Source organism: Urocitellus parryii, chromosome 7 (assembly GCF_045843805.1).
Source record: "Urocitellus parryii isolate mUroPar1 chromosome 7, mUroPar1.hap1, whole genome shotgun sequence".
Lineage (NCBI taxonomy): Eukaryota > Metazoa > Chordata > Mammalia > Rodentia > Sciuridae > Urocitellus > Urocitellus parryii.
The window spans coordinates 131,021,733-131,044,790 of NC_135537.1; the positions used below are offsets into that span (position 1 = coordinate 131,021,733).

At 39.7% G+C, this 23,058-nt stretch overlaps 1 protein-coding gene and 2 pseudogenes across 2 annotated transcripts; 1 reads left to right on the forward strand and 2 right to left on the reverse strand.

Moving 5' to 3' along the window:
• The first annotated feature begins 26 nt into the window (after positions 1–26).
• On the forward strand, positions 27–4,280 carry LOC144256157 (phospholipid scramblase family member 5 pseudogene; annotated as a pseudogene).
• Positions 4,281–9,326: 5,046 nt separating this feature from the next.
• Positions 9,327–14,080, reverse strand: LOC113178669 (poly(A) polymerase alpha pseudogene; annotated as a pseudogene).
• Positions 14,081–16,022: 1,942 nt separating this feature from the next.
• On the reverse strand, positions 16,023–21,934 carry LOC144255815 (polyunsaturated fatty acid (12S)/(13S)-lipoxygenase, epidermal-type-like). Of its 2 annotated transcripts, none has more exons than XM_077800760.1 (14): positions 21,800–21,934; positions 21,213–21,414; positions 20,918–20,999; positions 20,710–20,832; positions 20,330–20,433; positions 19,985–20,145; positions 19,025–19,168; positions 18,708–18,917; positions 17,748–17,834; positions 17,375–17,544; positions 17,152–17,274; positions 16,588–16,687; positions 16,315–16,482; positions 16,023–16,202 (listed from the first exon to the last, which is right to left on the reverse strand). In XM_077800760.1, exons 1-14 carry the CDS (start codon positions 21,932–21,934, stop codon positions 16,023–16,025), a joined length of 1,989 nt encoding a protein of 662 aa, XP_077656886.1. The 2 variants fall into 2 exon arrangements, with proteins under 2 accessions (XP_077656886.1, XP_077656887.1); XM_077800761.1 differs by having other exon boundaries at positions 20,918–20,986; positions 21,200–21,414.
• Positions 21,935–23,058: the final 1,124 nt, after the last annotated feature.

Genomic DNA, 23,058 nt, shown 5'->3' on the forward strand with positions numbered 1-23,058 from the left:
ACTTATATGTTGTTTTGTATGTAAACATGAGGTAACATTAATTTTTTTTTCTTGGAACTTGCTTTTCACAGTACATGATACAAATAACAACACATGATGGGAGAGAAATCCATGATGGGAATATTCAGATCATTAGGTAGAGATCTAATTATTGTTTTCACTAACTTTTAGGATTCTCCTTTTGGTGAATCTTTATGGTGTTATTAGTAGTTCCAACCATGACAAATGCTTTAAAGCATTCATACATGTGTGTGTGTGTGTGTGTGCGCACACATATTTACATATATATATATATATTCTGAATACACAGAGCTTTTATATTATAGGCTTTCAAAAATGGTATTACTGAGTAATATAGTATCCACATATTTTATGCTCATATTGTAAATTTGTTTTCCAAAAAGGCATCATGGTATCAAAATGTTCTGAGGGGGTATGGGGGGGGGTAGGAAAGATGGTGGAATGAGATGGACATCATTATCCTAAGGACATGTATGAAGACATGAATGGTATGACTCTATGTACAACCGGAGATATGAAAAATTGCACTCTATATGTGTAATATGAATTGCAGTGTATTCTGCTGTTACATATAAAAATTAAAATTTTTTAAAAATGCAAAAAGTTTTTTTTCCTAGCATGTTTACCAACAGAAGGGGTTATCACATTTAATTTTTACTTGGTAAAAAGTGAACAATTAGTTGGATGGAAGGGTCTGGAATTTTACCACATTTATAAGCTAATGAGTTCATTAATGGGTTAGCCCATTACCAGTTGGAAGAGGCTGCCAAAAGACCCAAGACCCCCGGTTCAGAGAAAAAGTATTGAATTATTCATTGCTTCATGTTCACATCAGCTCCCCCTGCCCGCAATTCCACAGGGTGACACAGATGGGCCTAGATGATCTGTGTTATAGGAGAGGACCACTGAGTTTGAGGGACTTACTACTTTTGTAGTAAATAGAAGCAAGTCTGTTCTGTGTCTGGGAGAAATCATCCTCCAGGTTTCTTGCTGCAAACACAACTCTTAGACACATCCTGAATAAAGTTGACACAGGGCATTGCATTCCTGGCACCATCAAAAAAATATGCTGATTTGAAACTTGGGAAAAGGTGCCACTACCCATATAGAATCAACAAAGGATCTTGAGTAGGGGTGATGGGAGATGGAGAAAAACACAAAGAAAACACAGAGACATTTTTAAGTAAAAATGGGGCCACTTGGGACATTGTTCTCTGATGGAGGAATAGTGACACAACATATTCTAAGGATTGAAACCATTTAGGTCATTTAATAGCTGTTTTGCAAAATTGGCAGGAGATGACATAGGAATCTTACTTTTCTGTATGAGTTGGATGTAGTGGTGCAGTTGTAAGAGATTTAAACTGTCACGTTTCTCACAACTAAACACTCCGGGTCATCCAGGTGAACTGGACTGGCACGAAATAATCACACAAGAGACAGATATACCTTTTTCTTTGGGGGTCCTGTGATGGCTCCTCTGACCTTAAGGGTTCACAGAAAGAGAGAAAAGAGCACTTGCTGAACCCTTTTATTGAGGAGAAGCCATTCAAATGACGCAAAAAGTCAGGTTTCAGAGGGTTGAGTCTAGCCTCCTGATGTCTGCTGTCTGCAGGTTGACTGATATCTAGGAAGGCCACATCCAAAGGCAGAGCAAGAGAAGGGGACACACAAAGGGCATTTCCATGGAATATTCTATCCCAAACAGGGCAAAGAGGTATATACAAAGGAATAGGTGAGTGTTGCTCCTGAAGACATGCCTTCTACTTCCTGGGCCGGGACAATGCCCAAGTCACCACGAAATGTAGTGATAGGTCAGAGCCTCTTGCTTCAGGATGGAAGGTATGAGTCATTCAGAGTGGCTCCCCACACTAAACTAACATTGCTATGATTCTAAATTTTTAATAGATGCATCTTTGTGTTTTTCCAATCCCATTGAGAGCTATTGTATAAACAGGTGTTACACAAATACATTTATAAGAAACATGGCATTATAATTGTTGTCTGACCTTAAGACTCTGTATCTGATCGCCTAAACGTATTACAGTAACTTCTAAAGCATTTAACTTAGCCCCAAGTTTACTATCAATAGCCTCTTGATTTTAAAAGTCTATTGGCGTAGAACCTAATTGATTATCACTTTTTAAATTTTTTTCCTTTTAATTTTTTATTTTTGTTTATAATCAGCTGTCTGTCCTTTGTTCTTGTCTCACTGTCCTGAATAGGGAATCCTTACTGTTATAAGGGGAAATGGGTGATGATGGCTCTGGCTGCTTCAGGTTGAGAGGGAGTGACATGGGGCATGCAGTTTTAGGAATTTTTTGGATCAGTGGCAAAATTTTAGTTCAAAGTGAACAGGTTGTAAAGTCATTGTAGAGATGGGTGCTTCTATAAGAGAAACAAAGAAGACACGAGTATTGGATTAAGATTAATACAAAATAAATGTCACAGCATCTAGAACATGTCAATGAATATCATGATGATGATAGAAACCAGTAATTTTTTTTTTAACAGGAGATGCAAGAGCTAAGAAGTTGTTCCCATGACAGGACCAATGTTGACATGGCCTCTATTTGGGAATGTAAATCTTTAAGGATATTAGTTACATTGTCAGAGTTATCCAAAATGTAAACACAACCCTTGATTTTTATAATGTCACAGATGTCCCCATAAGATGTAGTTAAGATATTTAATCTCACCTGATTTTTGTAAAATACCTTTTTATTGGTATAACCTCTGTGTTTAATAGAGATCCCTTTATTCATGTTATGTAGGGCTAGATAATCATACTAGCAAACACAGATTAAGTCTGTCTATGTAGGAGGTTAGGAAAATTTATAGGCCTTAAATTGATCAATATAAACTTTTGACCCTGATAATCTTTGTTGATAGTTATTAGGCACTCCTGTCTAAAAATTCTTTTTTTTTTAAAGTCTCCAGCTTTATTTACTCTTGGTGGGGCTGACTCAACTGTATATCTTAAATTACATTAAAAGAAATATTGCCTCTCCTTTTAAATGTTCAGGTGTTACTGTAGTTTGGTTATAACTAGTTTTGCTAGGTGTTTAAGACCAACTTATCAAATTGACCTTATTCCTATCTATAGTTAAGAGTCAGTTGAGTTTTCTTAGGTGGATGTTCTTGGGAACCTGTAATCTCCAGCGATTTAGGAGGCTGAAATGGGGATTGCAAGTTTAAGGCCAGACTGAACAAATGAGCAAGATCCTGTCACAAAAAATTAAAAAAATTAAAAGGATTGGGGATGTAGCTCAGTTGTACAGTGTCCCTGGATTCAATCCCTAGTATGAAAGAAAAGAAGAAGAGAAGAAGGGAAGGAAGGAAAAGAAAGAAAGAAAAAGAGAGAAAGAGGAGGAAAGAGAAAGAGAAGGGAGAAAGGAAGAAATTAATAAATAAATAAACATGGGAAAGGAAAAAAGAAGGTAATGCATCCAAGATCTGTGTGACAAAATCAAATGGTTTAAGATATTTGTAATTAGAATACTTCAGGAAAACAGAGAAAATAAAGCAGAAAAAACATTTTGGCTGATAATTTCCCAAGAAGTTTAGAGATCCCCAAGAAGAATACATATCAAAGAACCCACACCAAGACACATCGTAATTAAATTTCAGGAAACCAAAGATAAATCATATTGCAGAGGAAAAATTAGAACTGATAATTGTATACCAGCAAGTGGAGGTTCTGGAATGATACTAGAAACTGAGATCTCCAAACATATTAGATTAAAATTAGCTCAGGACAAATTATTTACTTGTCAGTGGAAGAAAGCAGCTGCTTCAATCATACTTTCTGTTCCACTCTGCAATTCTAAGAATCACAGAAAAGTCAGGTCAAGAGCTCATTAGAGTAAACAGGACCTTGATATCTATCAGCTGCTGGTGCTCTTGCTACCTGCAAGAGTTAGAAATCCTAGCCCTTAGTTGGTTATGTTACTCAGAAATAAAACCTCTTTCAACCCAAATTCACAATGCAAACTGCAAACAAAGAAGATACTTTTGTTCCTTTTGTGCAACATGTGACTGTTTTGGAAATGTGCATTTTGAGGTGAAAACCATTAATGAAAAGCTTATAATTGGTAAGGTTTTGAAATATTGGTCAGGATTTGTAAATGATATCTTTACAAATGTCCATGCTTTGGAATACACATTTCTACAGACCTAGATGTGACAAAGCAGCAATGATTGGTGCTTTTTTTCACTTTTATTTTATGTTCTTTGAACATTCACTAACTGGATTATAATAAGTAAGATGGTGAAAACAATAAAATATGCAGAATATATTTCAATATACCTTGAATCCTTGATTTCAGATCTGAATTGCTTGAGATCTTTTTTTAAAATAAAAATGTTAATTATTATATTTATTAAAACATAATTTAATGAGGCAAAAAAGAAAGTCCTTCTAATAGAGGAGACAATGCTGAAAATAGAAGCTCAGAGCTGGAGGACAAAGTGTTTGGCCTTGAACATTCAGATGGTATTAGAAAAGAAAATAAGTAACATAAAACAGACACTACTTGAATTAAAGACTCAGAACCCAGTACAATAATATTGAATGATTCCAACACACCTCTCTCACCAATAGATAAGTCATCCAGACATAAACTCAATGGTGGAGTACTGGGGATTGAACTCAGGGGCACTTGACCACTGAGCCACATCTCCAGCCCTATTTGTATTTTATTCAGAGACAGAGTCTCAGTGAGTTGCTTGAGGCTGGCTTTGAACTAGCAATCCTCCTGCCTCAGTCTCCCAAGCTGCTGGGATTACAGGAGTGTGTCACTATGCCTGACTCAGTAAAGACTCATTGTACCTAAAAAATATTATAAATAAAATGAACTTTACAGTCATCTATAGAATATGTTATCTAACAATAGCAGAAGAAGAATATACCTTCTTCTCAGAAGAAGGTATATTTCTTCAAAATATACCATATTTTATTCCATAAGGAAACTCTTAGCAAATACAAAAAATGCAATTCCTTGTATCTTGTCTGGTCAGAGTAGAATAAAATTAGAAACCAACACCAAAAACACTATATAAACACACATAGATTGAACCATATGCTTTTGAATGATGAATGGGTGATAGAAGAAATCAGGGGAGAAATTTAAAAATTCTTAGACTGAAACTTGTGTAATAATATAACTTACCAGAACCTCTGGGACATGTGATTGAGGATTTAGAGAAACCTCAAGCTAAACATCACTGTTAAAAGCCAGATCCCTCAGCCCCATGGGGCTCAGTCAGCCAGAACTTTTGTCATTTAGTTACTTTCATATTCAATAAAGAAGACTTCAAGCCAAAATTAATCAGAAGAGACAAAGAAGTCAGTAGGAAGGTGGTTCTAAGAGGAAAGTTCATAGTTATGAGTGTCTCATGTGAAAATCTGAAAGATCCCAAATAAACAACCAAATGATGCATCTTAAGACCCTTAAAAGGAAAGGGAGAGAGAAGGGAAATTGCATGGAAATGGAAGGAGACCCTCAGGGTTATACAAAATTACATACAAGAGGAAGTGAGGGGAAAGGGAAAAATAATACAAGGGGGAGAAGTGAATTACAGTAGAGGGGGTAGAGAGAGAAGAGGGGAGGGGAGGGGAGGGGGGATAATAGAGGATATGAAAGGCAGCAGAATACAACAGACACGAGTATGGCAATATGTAAATCAATGGAAGTGTAACTGATGTGATTCTGCAATCTGTATACGGGGTAAAAATGGGAGTTCATAACCCAGTTGAATCAAAGTGTGAAATATGATATATCAAGAACTATGTAATGTTTTGAACAACCAACAATAAAAAAAAGAAGAAAAAACCCTTAAAAACAAGGAAAAAACCCTATAAAGCCAGTGGAAGAAAGGAAATAATATCAGAGTCAAAACCAAAATTCAGAATTAAAACAAATAATAATACAAAGAATCAATAAAACAAAGTTTGTTCTTTGAATTGATAAACAAGATTGATAGATCCTTAGCCAAACTAATGAAAAGAAATAGAAGATACAAATTAATAAAATTCAAAGTGAAAAAAGAGAAATCACCATACATATCACTTAAATCCAGATGATCACTAGGAACTCTTTTGAAAACTTTTGCTCCAATAAATTAAAAAACCTAGGAGGAATGGATACATTTTTAAGACATAAATTGAATCTAGAGGACATAGAAAACCTAAACAAACCAGTAACTAGCAATGAGATAGAATCAGTAATAGGAAGCCTTCCAACAAAGAAAAGAGTCCAGGACCAGATGGATTCTCTGCTGAATTGTATCATATCTTAATTTTTTAAATTTTTTTGGGAATTGTTCTGCTTTTTAAGATTTACTCTTTCAATGGAGAAATACATAATCTGCTTACAAAATAGCTCTTGAAAAATATAAGGTGTATAGATACCATAAAACAAAGCAAACTCCAGCAACAATACACATCATGCAAAAATGAAAGGCTGATTTCCAGTTTGTGAAAACTAGAATTAAAAAGTCACTATACAGAAAAGGTCCAAGTTGTCAGCCGGGAAAACTTGGATGCAGTTACATAAAATATTTAATAAACTGAATTTTCCCCCAATGTGTAAATAAAATGAAGAGATTAAATCTGTGTCTGGAAATTTCAATCTAACTCTGACGCTGCACAAAACACACAGACTCCTTGTGCACTTCACTTGTTAGTTGACTACCATTTTTTTCTTAGGTGGTGGGAGGAAGGGCAAGGTAACTGTATGGAACAAAAATGTGAAAGGTAGAAATATTACAAAGTAGACATTATAAAGTCATGGTGAGAAGAAAGCCTCAATTAATGCATCCCTTAAAGGTGGAAAGACTATACTCCAACTTTGGAAAATTAATTTAGAAGGATATGGGAAGAGTTTAACTAATTGCAGTTTAGCATGAAAAATGCACAGAGGATAGAATGGAACACAATAGAGGATTCATAAAACATGCTCAGCAGAAACACCTACCAGATTTGCTTTGTCCAAATTAAGAAACAGTAAGTTTGTGAAACATCTAGCATTATATTGCCTAAAAATGAATGTTCTGCTGCTCAATTATGAGAAATTATTTTCTTTAAAGGAAGTTTCTAATCTTTTGTTTCTTTTTTACTGTTTCATAATAATATACATAACATTAGGATTTATTTTGACGTAAAAATATTAAATGCATGGATTATAGTTTGCTCCAGTGTTTACTCTTACCCTTCCCCTTCTCCCTCCCCCATTCCTCTTTCTCCACTCTATTGATCTATTTATTTACATTTTAAAAAATTAGTGTTCTGTGGATATAGGTTTGGTGAGGTTCACTGTAGTATATTCATAAATGTACATTGGAAATTTAGTTCAGATTCATTACAGTGTTTCTCCTTTATCGGGTCCCTCTCCCCTCCCCCTCAGTCCCCTTCTTATACTCTCCTGATCTTTCTTTTATTTTGATAGAATCCCCCCATCTCTTTTCTCTTTTTCTCCCCTAATTTTAGACTATCTTCCCTGTATCAGAGAAAACATTCACCTCTTGACTTTCTGAGTCTGACTTATTTCACTTATTATAGTCTCTATTTCCATCCATTTGCCAGCCAATAACATCCTTTCATTATTTTCATGGTTGAATAATACTCAGTCTGTTGTGTATATATGCCACATTTTCTTTATCCATTCATCTATTAAAGGGAACCTAGTTTGGTTCTATAGTCTGGCTATTGTGAATTGTGCTGCTATAAACATTGATGTGACTGTGTCCCTATAGTATGCTGATTTTAGTTCTTTTGGATATATATCAAGTTCCCAATCTTTTGATAGAACAAAACAACATAAAAAGGGTAGAGAGCTGACTGACCAGATGTCAAATGCTTACTAAAAATGATTTTCAAAATGTTTCTGTATGTAAAATTTTCTGACTAGTGGTAAACCAGCTAAAATAAAAATTAATTAAAAATCTTTTAAAAAAATACCTTTTTGCCCACATGTTTAAATTGAAAAATCAATTTAGTGTCAGTAAGAATAGGAAAGTTCTTTGGAGTATACAAAATTCCTCTTATTTAGAGATCAAATGGTCATCCAAGACTGATGTCATATGTCACAGGCATTCCTTGTAGTCATCTTAAAATTTTAGCCATGGGACCAAAGTTTAGTGCTCTATGCCACATAGTCACAGGGTTATTGGTTTCACATTATGGCTTAAGAAAATATGGGCATTTTGTTTTGTTGTGAAATAAGCCTCACTTTGTGCATGCAAGCAAAAGGAAAAAAAAAGAAAAGAGGGGAAACTGAAACAGCTTTTAAAATTCATTTTGAAGACAGCAGATTAATGCAAAAGAATACAGAGCTTCAGTAAGCTGAAAGAAATCTATTTGCTGGCTGATTGGACACAATAAAAAGAAACAAAGGAACAACTCAATGTAGAGACAAGTACAACTCAATGCAGAACTTTCCAGACAGCCACTTTTCTCTTGGCCTGAAGAAAACATCCAACACAGACCTTTCTGATATCCCACTTTGCAAGTCCTGTTCCTGTTATCAAGAATTCAATAAAACAGATTGAACTGGTAAAAAACAACCTTGGAGATCCATAAACAATATTTGCCAACTTGTCTTAAAAATGCTAACAAAGGAGAACAAAGTGTTCAAGATTAGACATGACTGAAAATGGATTTAGGTTTTGTTGGTGACCTCCCTTACTGGGCTAATCAGCATTTGACCATAAGCCTAGGATAGTATGTAAAGCCAGGAGTATTATTATTATTATGATGATGATGTTAACAACAGTTGCATTAATTATCCCCCCCCAAATTACTGCTTATAAATATGAAAAAACCCTCAAGCTATATTTGTATCCATAATTGAGATCTGGATTAGATTTATGTTTTATGTATTGTTTGGAAAATTTGCAGTACAAAATATTTTTTTTAAAAGAGAGTGAGCGATCGAGAGAGAGAGAGAGAGAGAGAGAGAGAGAGAGAGAGAGAGGTTTTTAATATTTTTTTTTAGTTTTTGGAGGACACAACATCTTTATTTTATTTTTATATGGTGCTAAGTATCGAAACCAGCGCCCCGAGCATGCCCTGCGAGTGCACTGCCACTTGAGGCACATCCCTAGCCCACAATATTTTTTTTATTAGAAAGTAGAACTATTAGATTTTCAGCTTTATCTAATTCAGTTCCCAGTGCTTTCTCCTCCCTTCTATCCTCCCCCATTCCCTTCCCTCTATTCTACTGATCTGTTTACTTATAATTTTTAAAATTAGTGTCTTTTGGATATACATGATATACATGATGGTGAGATTCACTGTGGTATGTTCATATATGTACAGAGAAGAGTGAGGTCAGATTAATTCCACTGTCTTTCCCTATCTCATTGTCTTGAAGTCCACCCTTCTGGATAATGTGGGACTCTTCTTTCTGAGGTGATGATGTCCTCCAGGCTCCCAAAATAGGGTTAAGTATTTTTGTTGTTGCATTTCCTAAAGGTCTAGATAGTGGGTTTATCAGATGTGTTGGGGAAATAGCTCTGGAAACCATAGGCTTTGGTGGTGGAGAAATGACTGGTGTGTGGCTGTTGGAGGAATGCTTTCCCTCAATGTACCCCCTGAGCTTTCACTGGAATTTACTTGTGGCATAGAAAATTCAGTAGCTGAATGTTGGTCACAAATGCTGGCATCATAGCTGAAGCAGGACTGTTTCTGGTCTGAGAACTAGCAGAACTTTTCATCGGACTGATCTTCATAGCATTAGGAGGTGAAGGTACAGACATGTGGTTATCACTGTCCATAAACAAGTCAAGGCAGCTGTCATTTCGATTGTTTAATCTGATTCCTTCTGTTGATTTTTTTCCTGAAGCACATGATTAGGTAGTAGTTGCTGGAATTGCTTTCTTTTTACATGAGTTGCAGCAATTTATATACCCATCTCAAACATCTTGCTGTTTATTGCTTGCCTATGAACTGTATCTGTGAAAGACTGAATATCGCAGGTAAGATCAACACTAAGATTTTCAGAGTTTTCTGGTTTTTTAAAAACTAATACAATCACCTACATTGAGCTAAATTCTTCCTTCTCAGTTTTTTCTTTGGGTGCTAGAAATGACTAGGGATTCTCACAAGCCAGTGAAATAGAATCATTCTTCTCCAAACTTCCAACCAGCATTCAGATTTTTTTATTTCACCAAGCCTACCTATTCTGGGCATTGTTTTTCTCTTGGTGCACTTGCTAGAAGTCCAATATAGCACTTGTACTTTTGAAAGGACTGGAGTTTTTAAAGGTTTGGAACACTCTGTCTTATTCAGAAAAATTTCATCTGTGATAGCAAGACCTTGTTTAACAACTCCTTAACCATGACCACCATACATGTTACAATGGATATGTTGTATATGGAATTCTGCTGTGAGTATGCTGATAGAATTATAGGCATAAGATGGCATCTATCACTGGTCTTTACCCTTGGATCTCATACAGGAAAATTAAGACTGTATTCTTCAGGCTGCTTTAATAGCACTGGATTTGGCCATTCCAATTTAGAAAATACCAAGAAAATTTAATGTACAAGAGTTGATGCTGCTATTGCATTTGAGCTTACACTTTTTGTTTGTTTGTTTGGTGCTAGGGATTGAACCCAGAGCCTTGTGCATGCAGGGCAAGCACTCTACCAACTATCCTCCATCCCTTTGTAAAAAATTTATTTATTTTTTTAGTTGTAATTGGACACAATACCTTTATTTCACTTATTTATTTGTATGTGGTGCTAAGGATTGAACCCAGGGTCTCGAACCGGCAAGGCGAGCACTCTAACCACTAAGCCACAACCTCAGCCCTGATGCTATTGCATTTGAATAAAGTCTATCATGTCTAAAGAATGTTTAAAGAAGAAATTATTCCATGAAATAGAAAGGGATTGAACACTTCCAAATTTATTTTATGAATCTAGTTATAATCCTCATATCAAAACCAGATAAGGACACATCAAGGTAAGAAAACTACAAATCTATACCCCTGATGAATTTAGGTATAAGTAATTTTCAACAAAATACTAAGAAGATTTCACATAATAACCAAGTTGGTTTTATCTCAGGGATGCAAGGATATTTTAACATATGCAAAAATGTAATTTACCATATAAACAGAATTAAGGACAAAAATCACATAGTCCTCTCAATAGATGGTGAGAAATCTTTTGACAAAATTTATGAGCCATTCATGATGAAAATACGAAGGAAACAGGAGACAGAAGAAACCTACCTCAACATCATAAAGTCTATATACAACAAGCCCCAAACTAACATTGTAATGAATGGGGGAAAACCTGCACACATTTCCTTTAAATCCAGAACAAGACAAGAATGCTCACTCTCACCAATCCTATTCAATATAGTACTAAAAGTTTTAGCCAGAACAATAGGAAGAGAAGGAAATAAAAGGAATAAAAGTTGGCAAAGAAGAAGTCAAATTAGCACTGTTTGAAGGTCCAAATTCAGCAAAGTAGCAGTTTATAAAATCAATATTAAAAAATCAACAGTTTCCCTATACACCAACAATGAATCTGCTGAGAAAAAAAATCAGAAAAACAATCTCATTCACAATAGTCAAATAAATCAAACCAAGGAGATGAAAGACTTTCATAGTGAAAATGATAGAATATAGAAGAAAGAAACTGAAGAATATGCAAGATGAAAAGACCTCCCATGTCCATATAGGCAGAATTAATATTGTTTAAATGACCATACTACCAAAAGCAATATACAAATTCAATGAAAACCCCATCAAAATACAAAGGATATTCCTCACAGAATGAGAAAAAACAGTCTTAAAATTTATTTGAAAGAATAAAAAAATACAGAATAACCAAAGCAATTTTAAGCCAAAAAACAATGCTGGAGGAATCACAATATCTGACTTCAAATTAGACTACAGACCTATAGCATCAATAACTTCATGGTACTGGCATAAATATGAACACATAGAATAAAGATACAGCATAGAAGATGCACAGACAAACCCACACAGATACAGTCATCTGATTTTTGACAAAAGTGCCAAAATCATATGTTGGAGAAAAGACATCTTTTTAAACAAATAGTGCTGGAAAAATGGTTATCTTTATGTAGAAGAATGAGAAGAGGCCCTTATCTCCCACCCTGAAGAAAAGTCAACTCAAAAAGAATTAAAGACCTGGGAATTTGACCATAAACTATGCAACTCCTAGAAGAAAAAGTAGGATCAACATTCCAACATATAGGTACAGGCAATGACTTCCTCAATATGACCCCTAAAATTCAGGAAAGAATGCAGAGTCAATAAATGTTGATGGCATCAAATTAAAAAGCTTCTTCACAGCAAAGGAAACAATTAAGAATGTGAAGAGAGAACCTACAGAATATGAGGAAATATTTGCTAGCTACTCTTCTGACAAAACCCAAATATCCAGAATATATAAAGAACCAAAAAAAATATTAACATCATAAAACAAATAACCCAATTAATAAATTGGAAAATGAATTAAACAAGACAATTTTGAAAAGAAATACAAATGACAAACAAATATATGGAAAAAATATTCAACATCATTCACCATCAGGGAAATGCAAATCAAAACTACACTGAAATTTCATCTCACTCCAATTAGAATAGCATCTATCAAGAATACAAACAATAATAAATGCTGGAGAGGATGGGGAGAAAAAGAAACACTTTCACAATGTTGATGGGATTGCAAATTAGTCTAACCACTCTGGAAGTCAGTGTGGAGGTTCCTCAAAAGACTAGGAATGGAAACACAATATGACCCAGCTATCCCACCTCTCTGTATTTGTCCTAAAGAGCTAGAGTCATCATTCTATAGCAATACATGCATATTCATGTTTGTGGTAACACAATTTGCAATAGCCAAACTATGGAGCCACTCTAGGTGCCTGCCAATGGATGAATGGATAAACACCACGGAGTTTTGTTTAGTCATAAAGAAGAATAAAATTGTGTCATTTGGAGAACTGGATGGAACTTGAGAACATTATGTGAATCAAAATAAGCCAAATTCAGAAAATCAAGGGTCATAAGTTTTCTCTCAAATGTGTAAGCTAAAGAAGAAAAAGGAAAAGAAAGATGGAGAGGGGAATCTCATGAAAAGCAAACGGAGATCAGGTGGAGATGGAGCAGGGAAATACTGGGGAATGATATTGGCCAAATTATATTGTTGTTTTATGTTCATATATGAATATGCAACAATAAATCCCACCATTGTGTACAACCATAATGCACCAATAACATTGGAATAAATAAATTAAAATGAAATAAAAACTAAGAGGAGGAGGAGGAGGAGAAGAAGGGGGGAGGAGGGGGAAGGAGAGGGGGGAGGAGGGGGGAGGAGGAGGGGGAAGGAGGAGGAGGAGAAGGAGGAGGAGAAAAAATTCAATGCATATGAAAGAGGGGATTTGTTATAAAAAGCCCTTCTCCTGCCCCTCCTTCCTGGCCATCATGAGGGGAGCAGCTTTGCTCTGCCATGTGCTACCCACCATGATGTTCTAGCTCACCACAGTCCCCAAATGGGGGAGGGATCAAGTGACTGTAGACCACAACCTCCAAAACTGTGAGCCTAAATAAATGTTTCATCCATTTCAGTTGTTTATTTCTGGTATATTATCGTAGCTACAGGAAGCTAACATAGCCCCTAATGTGCTCAGTTGCCTGGGAAGACTGTCTCAGTAAGAGTGGTTGCATCAGCATCTCCTGGAAATGAGGGTGAAAAAAAATGAAGGCCAGACAAAGGACTTCTCCACTGTACTATGCAAAAGACATGAGGACACCTGCTGAGAAGATTTGGGGAGAAGATGGGGTATATTCTGGAGGGAAATGGAGAAAGAGGTGATGTGCAGGAAATGGTAGAGCTAGGAGAGAGTACTGAGAGGGTATGGAATAATGTCTTGAGATGGAGGAAGACACAGTTGGCAGCCCCTTAATCCTTGAACTTCTTCTCCCTTGACTTCTGTGATCCACATTGTCTGGCTTTTCTTCTTACCTCCCAAATTAGGTTCATTCTCATTTCCTAGCTTCACTTTTCCCATTTAGACTCCCAACTGTGAGCATATCCGGAGCTGTCTTTGGTGTCTACTCATCTAATTTTCCCCCTTGTTCATAAAATTCAACTCATATGATTAACACCGCAGACCTTACCTCCCATCCTTCTTCAACTTGGTCTGATTCTCTGATAATTATTTTCAATAAGAGTTCCACCATTACCTCAACTTAACTTGCCTTCCATTCTGTATTTCTAGCCAGTCATGCCCAGACTGAAATTTTCTGTTTGATCTTTAACTTTCCTCTATACCTCTTTCCTCTCCACTGATAGTGGGATAGGACTAACAAAACCTCTAGGCAGACAAGTCAAAGATTGAGTCTATGATCTTTGTGGCTATCTGAAAATTCTATTATCATCTACCAAGTTATAGAACTTGTAGACATTAAGGTAGGCTAGTACAGAAGGTCCCAGGTTCCAATGTGCAATGAGAACAAACATTGCTTATTCCCCAAATTGTGTGATGGCAGCTTTAGGAATCTTGACTACTCAGCTCTTTATTTTGTGATGCCTATATTGGGATATTAGAAAGTTGGAGGCATTAGCAGGTGAATTTGGATGGAACACACTCTTCTGCTTCTGGCTTTCTAACTACACTGTATACATGTATGCATATGCATAGATAGCATAAATAAGTCGAATGTGCAAGATTCCTTAAAATAGTCAAAGTCTCTTTATATGTCCCTTCTTTCCCATTTCATTAGACCTCATTTCAGACCTTCACTGATGCTGGGGATTGAACCCTGGGGTATTCTACCTCTGAGCTACATCCCCAAACCTTTTTATTTTTTATTCTGAGACAGGGTCTTGCTAAGTTTCTCTGGCTGGCCTCCCACTTGAAATCTTCCCACTTGTCAGCATCCTAAGCAGCTGTGATAACAGGTGTGTCCTCTGGCACCCAGACCTCAATTATTATCATTGGATTTTTATACCATTGCTTTTGCTGTGGCCACAGTTCTGGGTTTTCCTCCTTATCAACTGGAATTTTACCCCATTGTGTTTTGGTTAAATGTCATTTATGTATTAATTCTCCAGCCCTTATTTTCCTCATTTATTAGATGGGGATCATGATACCAACCCCATAAAGATGTTGTGACAATAAATTGAGACCATATATTTAAAAACTCGTAACACAGTGGCTGGCCTACTGCTCCTTCAATTGTCCATCCATCTTCAGTATGTAGGACTGTGGGCTAGATTCTATCATATAGAGATGAAATGAAGGATAAGGTTTGTCAAGAGTCCTGGGAAAGGGCTGAAAGGAAGAGTGAGATGCTGTGGAAAGGGACAGTGCAGAGGGATGCAGGGTTGGGGAAGTCACACAGAAACTGTTACTGCAGGTGGCCCAAGGGTCATGTGATTGAGGATTTAGAGAAACCTCAAGCTAAACACCACTGTTAAAAGCCAGATCCCTCAGCCCCATGGGGGCTCAGTGGGCCAGAACGTCTGTCATTTAGCTTAGGGAGGCTTAAGGAAAGGCTAGAAGTCAGTGTTGATTCCTGGAAGAATTTTTTTGTTTCAGGAAAATGCCTTTCTTTTATCCCTTGGAAACTGAATAAGAAGGCAAGAAACAAAGTAAGGTATTTTCTCTCACCTTCACTTACCACATAATCAACATGACAATTTAATCAGGTCTTTTATTTATACAGAGACCAGCTCTTTTGGGAAAGGGAAAGAGGTAAGAGGGATCAAAGGTTAAGGAAGCATAGAACTTGTAGACATTAAGGTAGGCAAGTACAGAAGGTCCCAGGTTTCAATGTGCAATGGGAACAAGCATTGTTTATTCCCCACATTGTGTGATGGGCAGCTCCAGGCACCTTGACGACACAGCTTTTGGGGGCAGCTGTTTAGCAGAGAACATGGGCATGGAGAACAAGAGTACAAGGGTGTGTGGGGACAGTGAGCTTTGGGACTGAGGTGGGCAAGACCTCTCAGATGGTCACACTGTTTTCCACCATGCTGGGTTGAAGGTATTCATAGAGAAGGTCCAAGCCTGCATTCCGGGCCTTAATCTCCCTGTCCATGACAGCCAGCTCCTCCTGGAATTGCTGCAGCACAGCCTGGGGCCCAGGGCCTGAGAAATATTTCTCCTTATGTTGCCCCAGGGCCACCTGGAGAGAGAGAGGGGAACAAGATGGCTCAGCTCCTTGGGCCTCTCAGCCAAGACTACTGCACTTCCCTCAAGCTATCTCCTCCCCAAGAACCCAGGCATCTGTTTCTAACCATGACTGGCTGACGTCTGCCAAGGAACTTGATGAACGTCTTCTGCATACGGGCCTGGTGGAGATCAGGCAGTGAGTCTACTATATCCTTCTCTGTCACAGTCTTGGAGATGGGTGGAGGCTTCCTCATGGTGCATGGGCCATTAGGGATCCAGGAGTACCAGTCTAGCTACGGGTAGAAGAGCCACTCAGAAACCCAGGTTAATGGCCCAGGCATTTAACTCCCCTCATATTCTAATCCCAGGAGTCCCTGGGGGATGATCCCACAGGTTACCTGTCCCAGGTGGGCTGAAGCATGCTGACCAGTGCATGTGAAGATACACATAGTAACAATGTGGCAGAGTTGATCCAGGGACTCCAAGGAGAGGGGGAACCTGGGTGAATTGAGAATGAGAGGATTTGAGACCAGGACATGAGGCAGATATTTGGACATGAGGGAAAGATATTCGGAGATACATTAAAGAATTTCCTATGGACCTGGCCTCTGAATTCTATGATTCACAGAAAATGTGAACTCAAATAGGATATACTTGGGATAAACCTTAGAGCTATGGGGGAAAGAATAGAAACAAGTAAGGAAAAAATATCTAAGAGAAGTCATGTATCTGATTCTGGAGAAAGTTCTTCGTGCATAAGGAGTAAAAGAGTATATGAGAGGATGATAAAGGAAAGGAACTGGGAAAATCAGGAGTGACCATTAAGATTTCTGGATACTGTGGAAAAGTCCAGGGAATTCTCAGGGTCCTCAAGGAAGGGTGTCTTATGATGCGGTGAGGCAGGGAAAGTTGACAGGTGGGTGGGTGTTGACACAGGTTTCTGGGGAGGATCCAGGCCTTACCCCCGGTCCTGGGCACCCTGCAGTCCAGTTTCAGTGATCTCTCTGCACCAGGCCTGCAGCTCTGAATCTTGCTTCACGGCTTTATCACTCTTATAGAAGAGTCCCACCATCCCATGCACATACCTGTTCCACAGGGAAAAGGTTGTTGTGACTCAGCCAGCCAATGTAGGACCTTCTGTACCTGTGGTCCCCCTTGTTCTATCACTCTCTGTATCACCCTCACCTACTGATGATTTCCCACAGCCTAAGGGCATCCTGGCCATAGAGAGAAGATGTCACATCCAGGAGCCCACGGTCAGCCAGGTCATCAGGAGGGCAGAAGGAACGGTAAGTCAAACAAGCTGTGGCTCTCTGGAGAATGTCCACATGGCCTCCACTACCTGTACTCACCACCTGAGGACAAACCTAGGATTAGCCAACCCAGGTGAGAAAGCAAGGGAGATTTAGGACCAGAAGACTCTTCAGGTATGAGACAGATTAGGGAGAGGCCTTTAGTAGAGAAAGCAGATCATGGGGGAACAATAAAAGAGGGATATAAACCTTGGGATTCTCCCAACATCGAACCCTCCTCCTTCTTCATCCATCCCTTTCCATACCAGATCAAAAATTCCATATTCAGAGACAAGATTATTCCGGGCCAGGATTTTGATCTCCATGGTATAGCGAAAGTGGGGGATCAGGAGCTAATGGTAGAGAAAAGAAATGGAACACAATCAAATAGAGCTCCCAGGGTCCATGTCTTTTGAAGAGTCATGTGTTGTCTCTTCTTTCTCACCTCACAGTTTCTGCTCAGCCCACACCAATCAGATTTCTTGCACCTCTGCTTCCCTGAATAGCATTTTTCAGTGATTAACCACTGACTTCCGTGTTGACAAACCCAGATATGCCTTCTCTTTAACCATGTGGGCCTCTCAATAGCATCAGAAACATATAATCTGCTGTGGCTACAAACCACAGAGAATATTCCCTAGTATGATGGCTTTAGAGACTTCTGTTTCCTAATAACTTCAAAATTTATGTCTTCAATTTTTCTAGGAATTCCAGGCTCACATATCCACCCTGATATTTTCAAATGGATGGCGACCGGGATTGGAAAACCTTGCAGGGTCAAAACAGAGCCCTTGCTTCTTCTCCCCACCAAGTAACACGGCTTCCTTGCTTATTTTTTCTCACTTACTTGTTCTATTACACAACACTCCAATCATTCACACCTAACATCCACAATTATCCATGCTCCTTTCATTCCTCTCCTTTACAGATGGACTTGAATGTCCCCATCCCTTTCTACCCTTGACAACCTCCTCAGTCCAAATGTAAACTCCTTTGTAAAAGCTATTCTTAACCCTCCCCACCTTATAGCAAGTGTGTGTCCTGGGTATTTCCATAGCAGACTGTGTGTGTGTGTGTGTGTGTGTGTGTGTGCGCATGAGCACACATGCATAAACTAAGATTGCTTCTAATATAATATGCTACAAGGTTAAACCCTGGGCCTCAAAGGCTAGGATTGTGAATTATGAACAATGATCAAATGCAGAATGACACAGGTGCTAAAATACCTTGTAGATAGGATGCAGACTGGGCAGGCTCCTCATTGTGGCCACAGAAATAACCTCAGCCATCAGATGTCCTCTTAACAGATGTGACTGTAACTGGTGCAGCTGGAAATCAGAGCTACGGACCCATGTCTTGGCTAGGAGCCAGGCCATGGGAGGATCCGAAGGCAGGAAGAGCAGAGGTGGGGGGCATCCATGTCGAGGTGGCTGGAGCTAGAGAAGGAGGGAGAATGGGAGCTAAGAACTATGTATCTAAGTCCCTAAATGGATCAATTCTAAATGGATCAATGTCTAGGAGAAAGACACCTGGGTCCTCTTACCTGGATAACCATGGGTAAGAGTCTTCCATCAGGTTGTAGCTTCAGCATAACCAAAGGGGCTGCCACATATTGTTGCTTAAAAATGATGATGTTAGGCTTGACCCCATCCAGCAGGGTATAATCAGCTTCAAACAGAGATCCAGCCTGTAGGGTCAATGTCAAGAACACAGAAAGGGGTTGGAGTCATTCTGAACCTGCCCTTCTCTCATTTCCCAAGGTGGATCCTTCCTCTATCCATCCAGGCTTTTGCTTTAAGCACTAACCACTTTCCCCAGAACCAAAGGCCTGAATGAAAGTTTTCATGACCAGTGTCTTCCACCAGACTCCAAATCCCCTGAATTGACTCTCCACCATGTGCCACACTCTCAACTATTGTCTTCCTGCTTGAAGGCTTTAGTCAAATGGGGCACAAAATATTTCCTTTATCCTCTCTTTTAAAATGTAAGTCTGGTTCTTCAAGGCTTTGGTCAGTCTTTTTGCTGTTTCTCTTTAGAAGCTCAAGCTCCTCCCTGAGACTGAGGCTCAGGTCCATCTAATTACTTCATTAGAAGAAACCAGGAAGGTGGGGATGGAAGAGAGGAAAGAAAACGAGACACAGGAGGAGATTATACAGCTCATGGTTCTCAAGCAGGAGTGATGCCCCCCTCCCCTCAGAACATTTGACAATGTCTAGGGATGCTTTCAGTTGTCACAACTACCAGGACAGAGGATACTACTGGCTTCTAGAAGGTAAAAGTCAAGGGTTTCTACTAGAATCCAACAATGCACAGGACAGTCCTCTACAGCAAAGAATTATCTGGCTTATAATGTTAATCATGTCAAAGTTGAGAAATTCTAAGTGTACGTGAAAGAGGGTACAGATAGTGGAGGTGAACATGAAAGAGATAAGGGGAGGAAGAGATGGGAGGAATTGGAGGCAAAATGGTAGGGGGATGGCTGGGGTGGTGAAAAGCACAGTACCTGGAGCTCTTTGTTCAGTTGAGTTGGTAACTCTCCCATCCCTGGAGGCAGCACCAGCCGGGCTGGGAGACTCGTAGAACGCCTCAGGAGCATGGGGTTTGCACCATTGAGGAACTGGTATCCAAAGAGGTCATCATCCTTCCAGGAATCACAGACCCGCACTGAGGACGTCAGTTGGGGACATGTTGTGAGCTCCTCGTTGCACTGACATCAGTCTTCTACCCTCTATCACCCCTCTTTTGTCAGATCCCTGAGCTGGAAAATATATATATATATATATATATATATATATATATATATATATATATATATATATATATATATTAGCAGGTTGTGGTAACTGACCTGCCAGGGCAGTCTTTCCACGTGGGAATATTTTTTTGTAATCTTCCAGTCTATGTACGCAATTTGCAAGATCCAATATCCCCTTAATGGCCAAGTTCTTCAACCTGTGTAAAGAATGACATGCAAGAAGAAATAAGAAAAAATCTCACCTTACAGCCTGGGAAGAAAGTGCCCAACCTCAATCCAGCACTCTCTTTTGAGATACCGGCGGATTGAATTCATGGTGCTTTACCACTGAGCTACATCCCAAACCTTTTTATTTTTTTGAGGTAGGGTCTTGCTCAGTTGCTGAGGTTGGCCTCAAACTTGTGATTCTCCTGCCTCAGTCTTTGGAGTAATTGGATTACAGGTGTGGGCTACCACCCAGACCTGGCACTCACTCTTTTGTTAGAGAGAGGGTGAAATCCAAATCCTTATCCTCTAGAAATCGTTCATTTCTGGGAAGGTCCCTCTGCGTCTTCCCTGCTACAGGCAGGATTAACCCATCCTTCCAGGAGCCCCACCTGGAGGAAGAACATGGAGTCGGGAGTAGGTGGAGCAAGAGGTTTTCCTAACTGTAGTAGGGATCAGAAGCTTTCTGGGACTCACCGATAAGCCTTCCTTCTGTCCTCCAGCTCCTGTTCCCTATATTTCTTAAACAGGTTCTGGGGGTCATCACTCACCAACCTGGCTGGGTAAGGGGGAAACAAAAGACAGGCGTCCTCCCTGGAACCCCCCTCACACTCAGCCCCACGGCAGGGCCTTTCCATCAGTTCTCTTCCTGAATCCCATTCTTGCATTTCTTACCTCTGCATCTTTCTCCTCTTTCCCTTTTATATCATAGCATCCCCTATCCTGACCCCCGCTTCCTGGAGGAGTCACACCCTTTACCCAGAGCCCTCACCCGTGCCTTCGGGTAGACAGAGAATCCTGTCGTCCTGGATCCAGCTGTAGCAAGGGAAATGGACCTCTCCTTGGGTCCCTGGGCCCTGCACCGTGATCCACTTGCAAAACCAGTCAAAGTTCAACAGGCTTTTGTGCTTGCGCAGCTTCACCAGCAGGAGGCGCCCCAGGTGAAAGGGGACATGGATCTCCAACTCCGTTTTCTGTGCAACAGAACATTCCGCAGAGGCAGGTTATGAGGTCCTTAGCGAGGACTGTGGAGTCTGGATGCTTTCGAGGAATCTTGGCTTTGTTTGTCCCTCCGGGACACCCAGGGAGAGACCTGAAGCAGGTGGCGGTGAGGAGGAACAGCTAGCTCTGCGGGGCTCCAGCCTCCAGCCTCCAGCCTCCAATAGCATCTTCCCTACTCCTTCCACCCAAGCAGAGATACTACTCGATTCTCTCTCTTCTCACTTTCCTTTTTTTCTATCAGGCACCCAACCCTCGCACCATCTCATTCCCTGGCCCAGCTTCCCCTTGCTTCTGACCTAGGGCTACAGAACGTGCGGGCTGCTCCTCCTCGCCCTGGCTCCCAGGCTCCGCACTCACCTTCTCCCGCAATGGCCTTAGCAGCTTCCCCAGGTCCGCCTCCCCGTGCTCCCCGACTAGCCACAGCTGCACCAGGTTGGTGGAGCCCGCCAAGAGCGAGTCCCCGGTGGCGAGTCGGATCACATACTTGCCCATCTTGCCTGAACCAGGACAGGAACCTGGAAGAAAGTCAGCACTTAAGAGGATCTGATTCTAGTTGTTAACTCTTGCGCTATGGGTGTTCTATTGAGGAATTTGGAGCAAGACCCCACAGTATGTAGATCATAACCAATTTTTTCTTCTATCAGACCCCGTGTCTCTGATTTAATATCAAGCTCCTTGATCCATTTTGAGTTAACTTTTGTGCATGGTGAGAGATAGGGATTCAGATTACATACTACATAATAGAGTGTTATTTGAAAGGGTGCTTAGACTAATTAAAATGTCTTTTAATGAAAAAAAATCAATGAAGAATTTTAACTAAGAATGGAATTATATACAATCCTCAATTAAATCCAGAGAAATCAGTAAAAGTGCTAAGAATGCAATAAATAAAAAGTTACACAGAAAAAAAAAAATAAATGATTTTATTAGACATGAAAAAAAAAAAAGAGGATCTGAGACCCAGTTCCCAAGGCACCACACCCAGAGGAATGCCCCTATTGTGTGTGGGTTGAAAGGGCTCCTCCTCTCACCTCTCCCACTCAGATGCAGGTATCTGTTTCACTATAGTCTCTGCCCCCAGGGTTTCTCCCAGCTATCCTAGAAGTACAATGTTACCTTGCAAGCACTCCCTAACACCCAGCCATGCAGAAGATGACAGCTAAATACTAGAATCACCCCCCAACCTAATTTTGATGTGAAAAATCAATGAGAAAGCAATGGATCGTACAGAAGAGAGAGAGAGAGAGAGAGAGAGAGAGAGAGAGAGAGAGAGAGAGAGAATATCCTGAAGTGTGGGAATGTTTTTCAGGGGAAAGTGAGTAAGCCATCTTGGCAAAGATGCAGAGCTTTGTGTTGAGGTCGAATACAGGTAATGTAGCACAGCTGAAATAGATATGTTTGTTGTCCAGATTCAGGAACCAAGAGTTTGGAATTCCCCTTCAGGTTGAATCATGAAGTTTCCATTGGGTTATCCTGAAACAGGGTTTATTTGAAGCCTGCACCACAGGCTGAGCACCCTTAATGTGCCCCATGGGTATGCTCCCTTCAGATCTAATTCTTTCCCAGCCTGGGACCCAGGCTTTGGCCCTCCTCATTCTCATCCTGGCAAGTGCTGC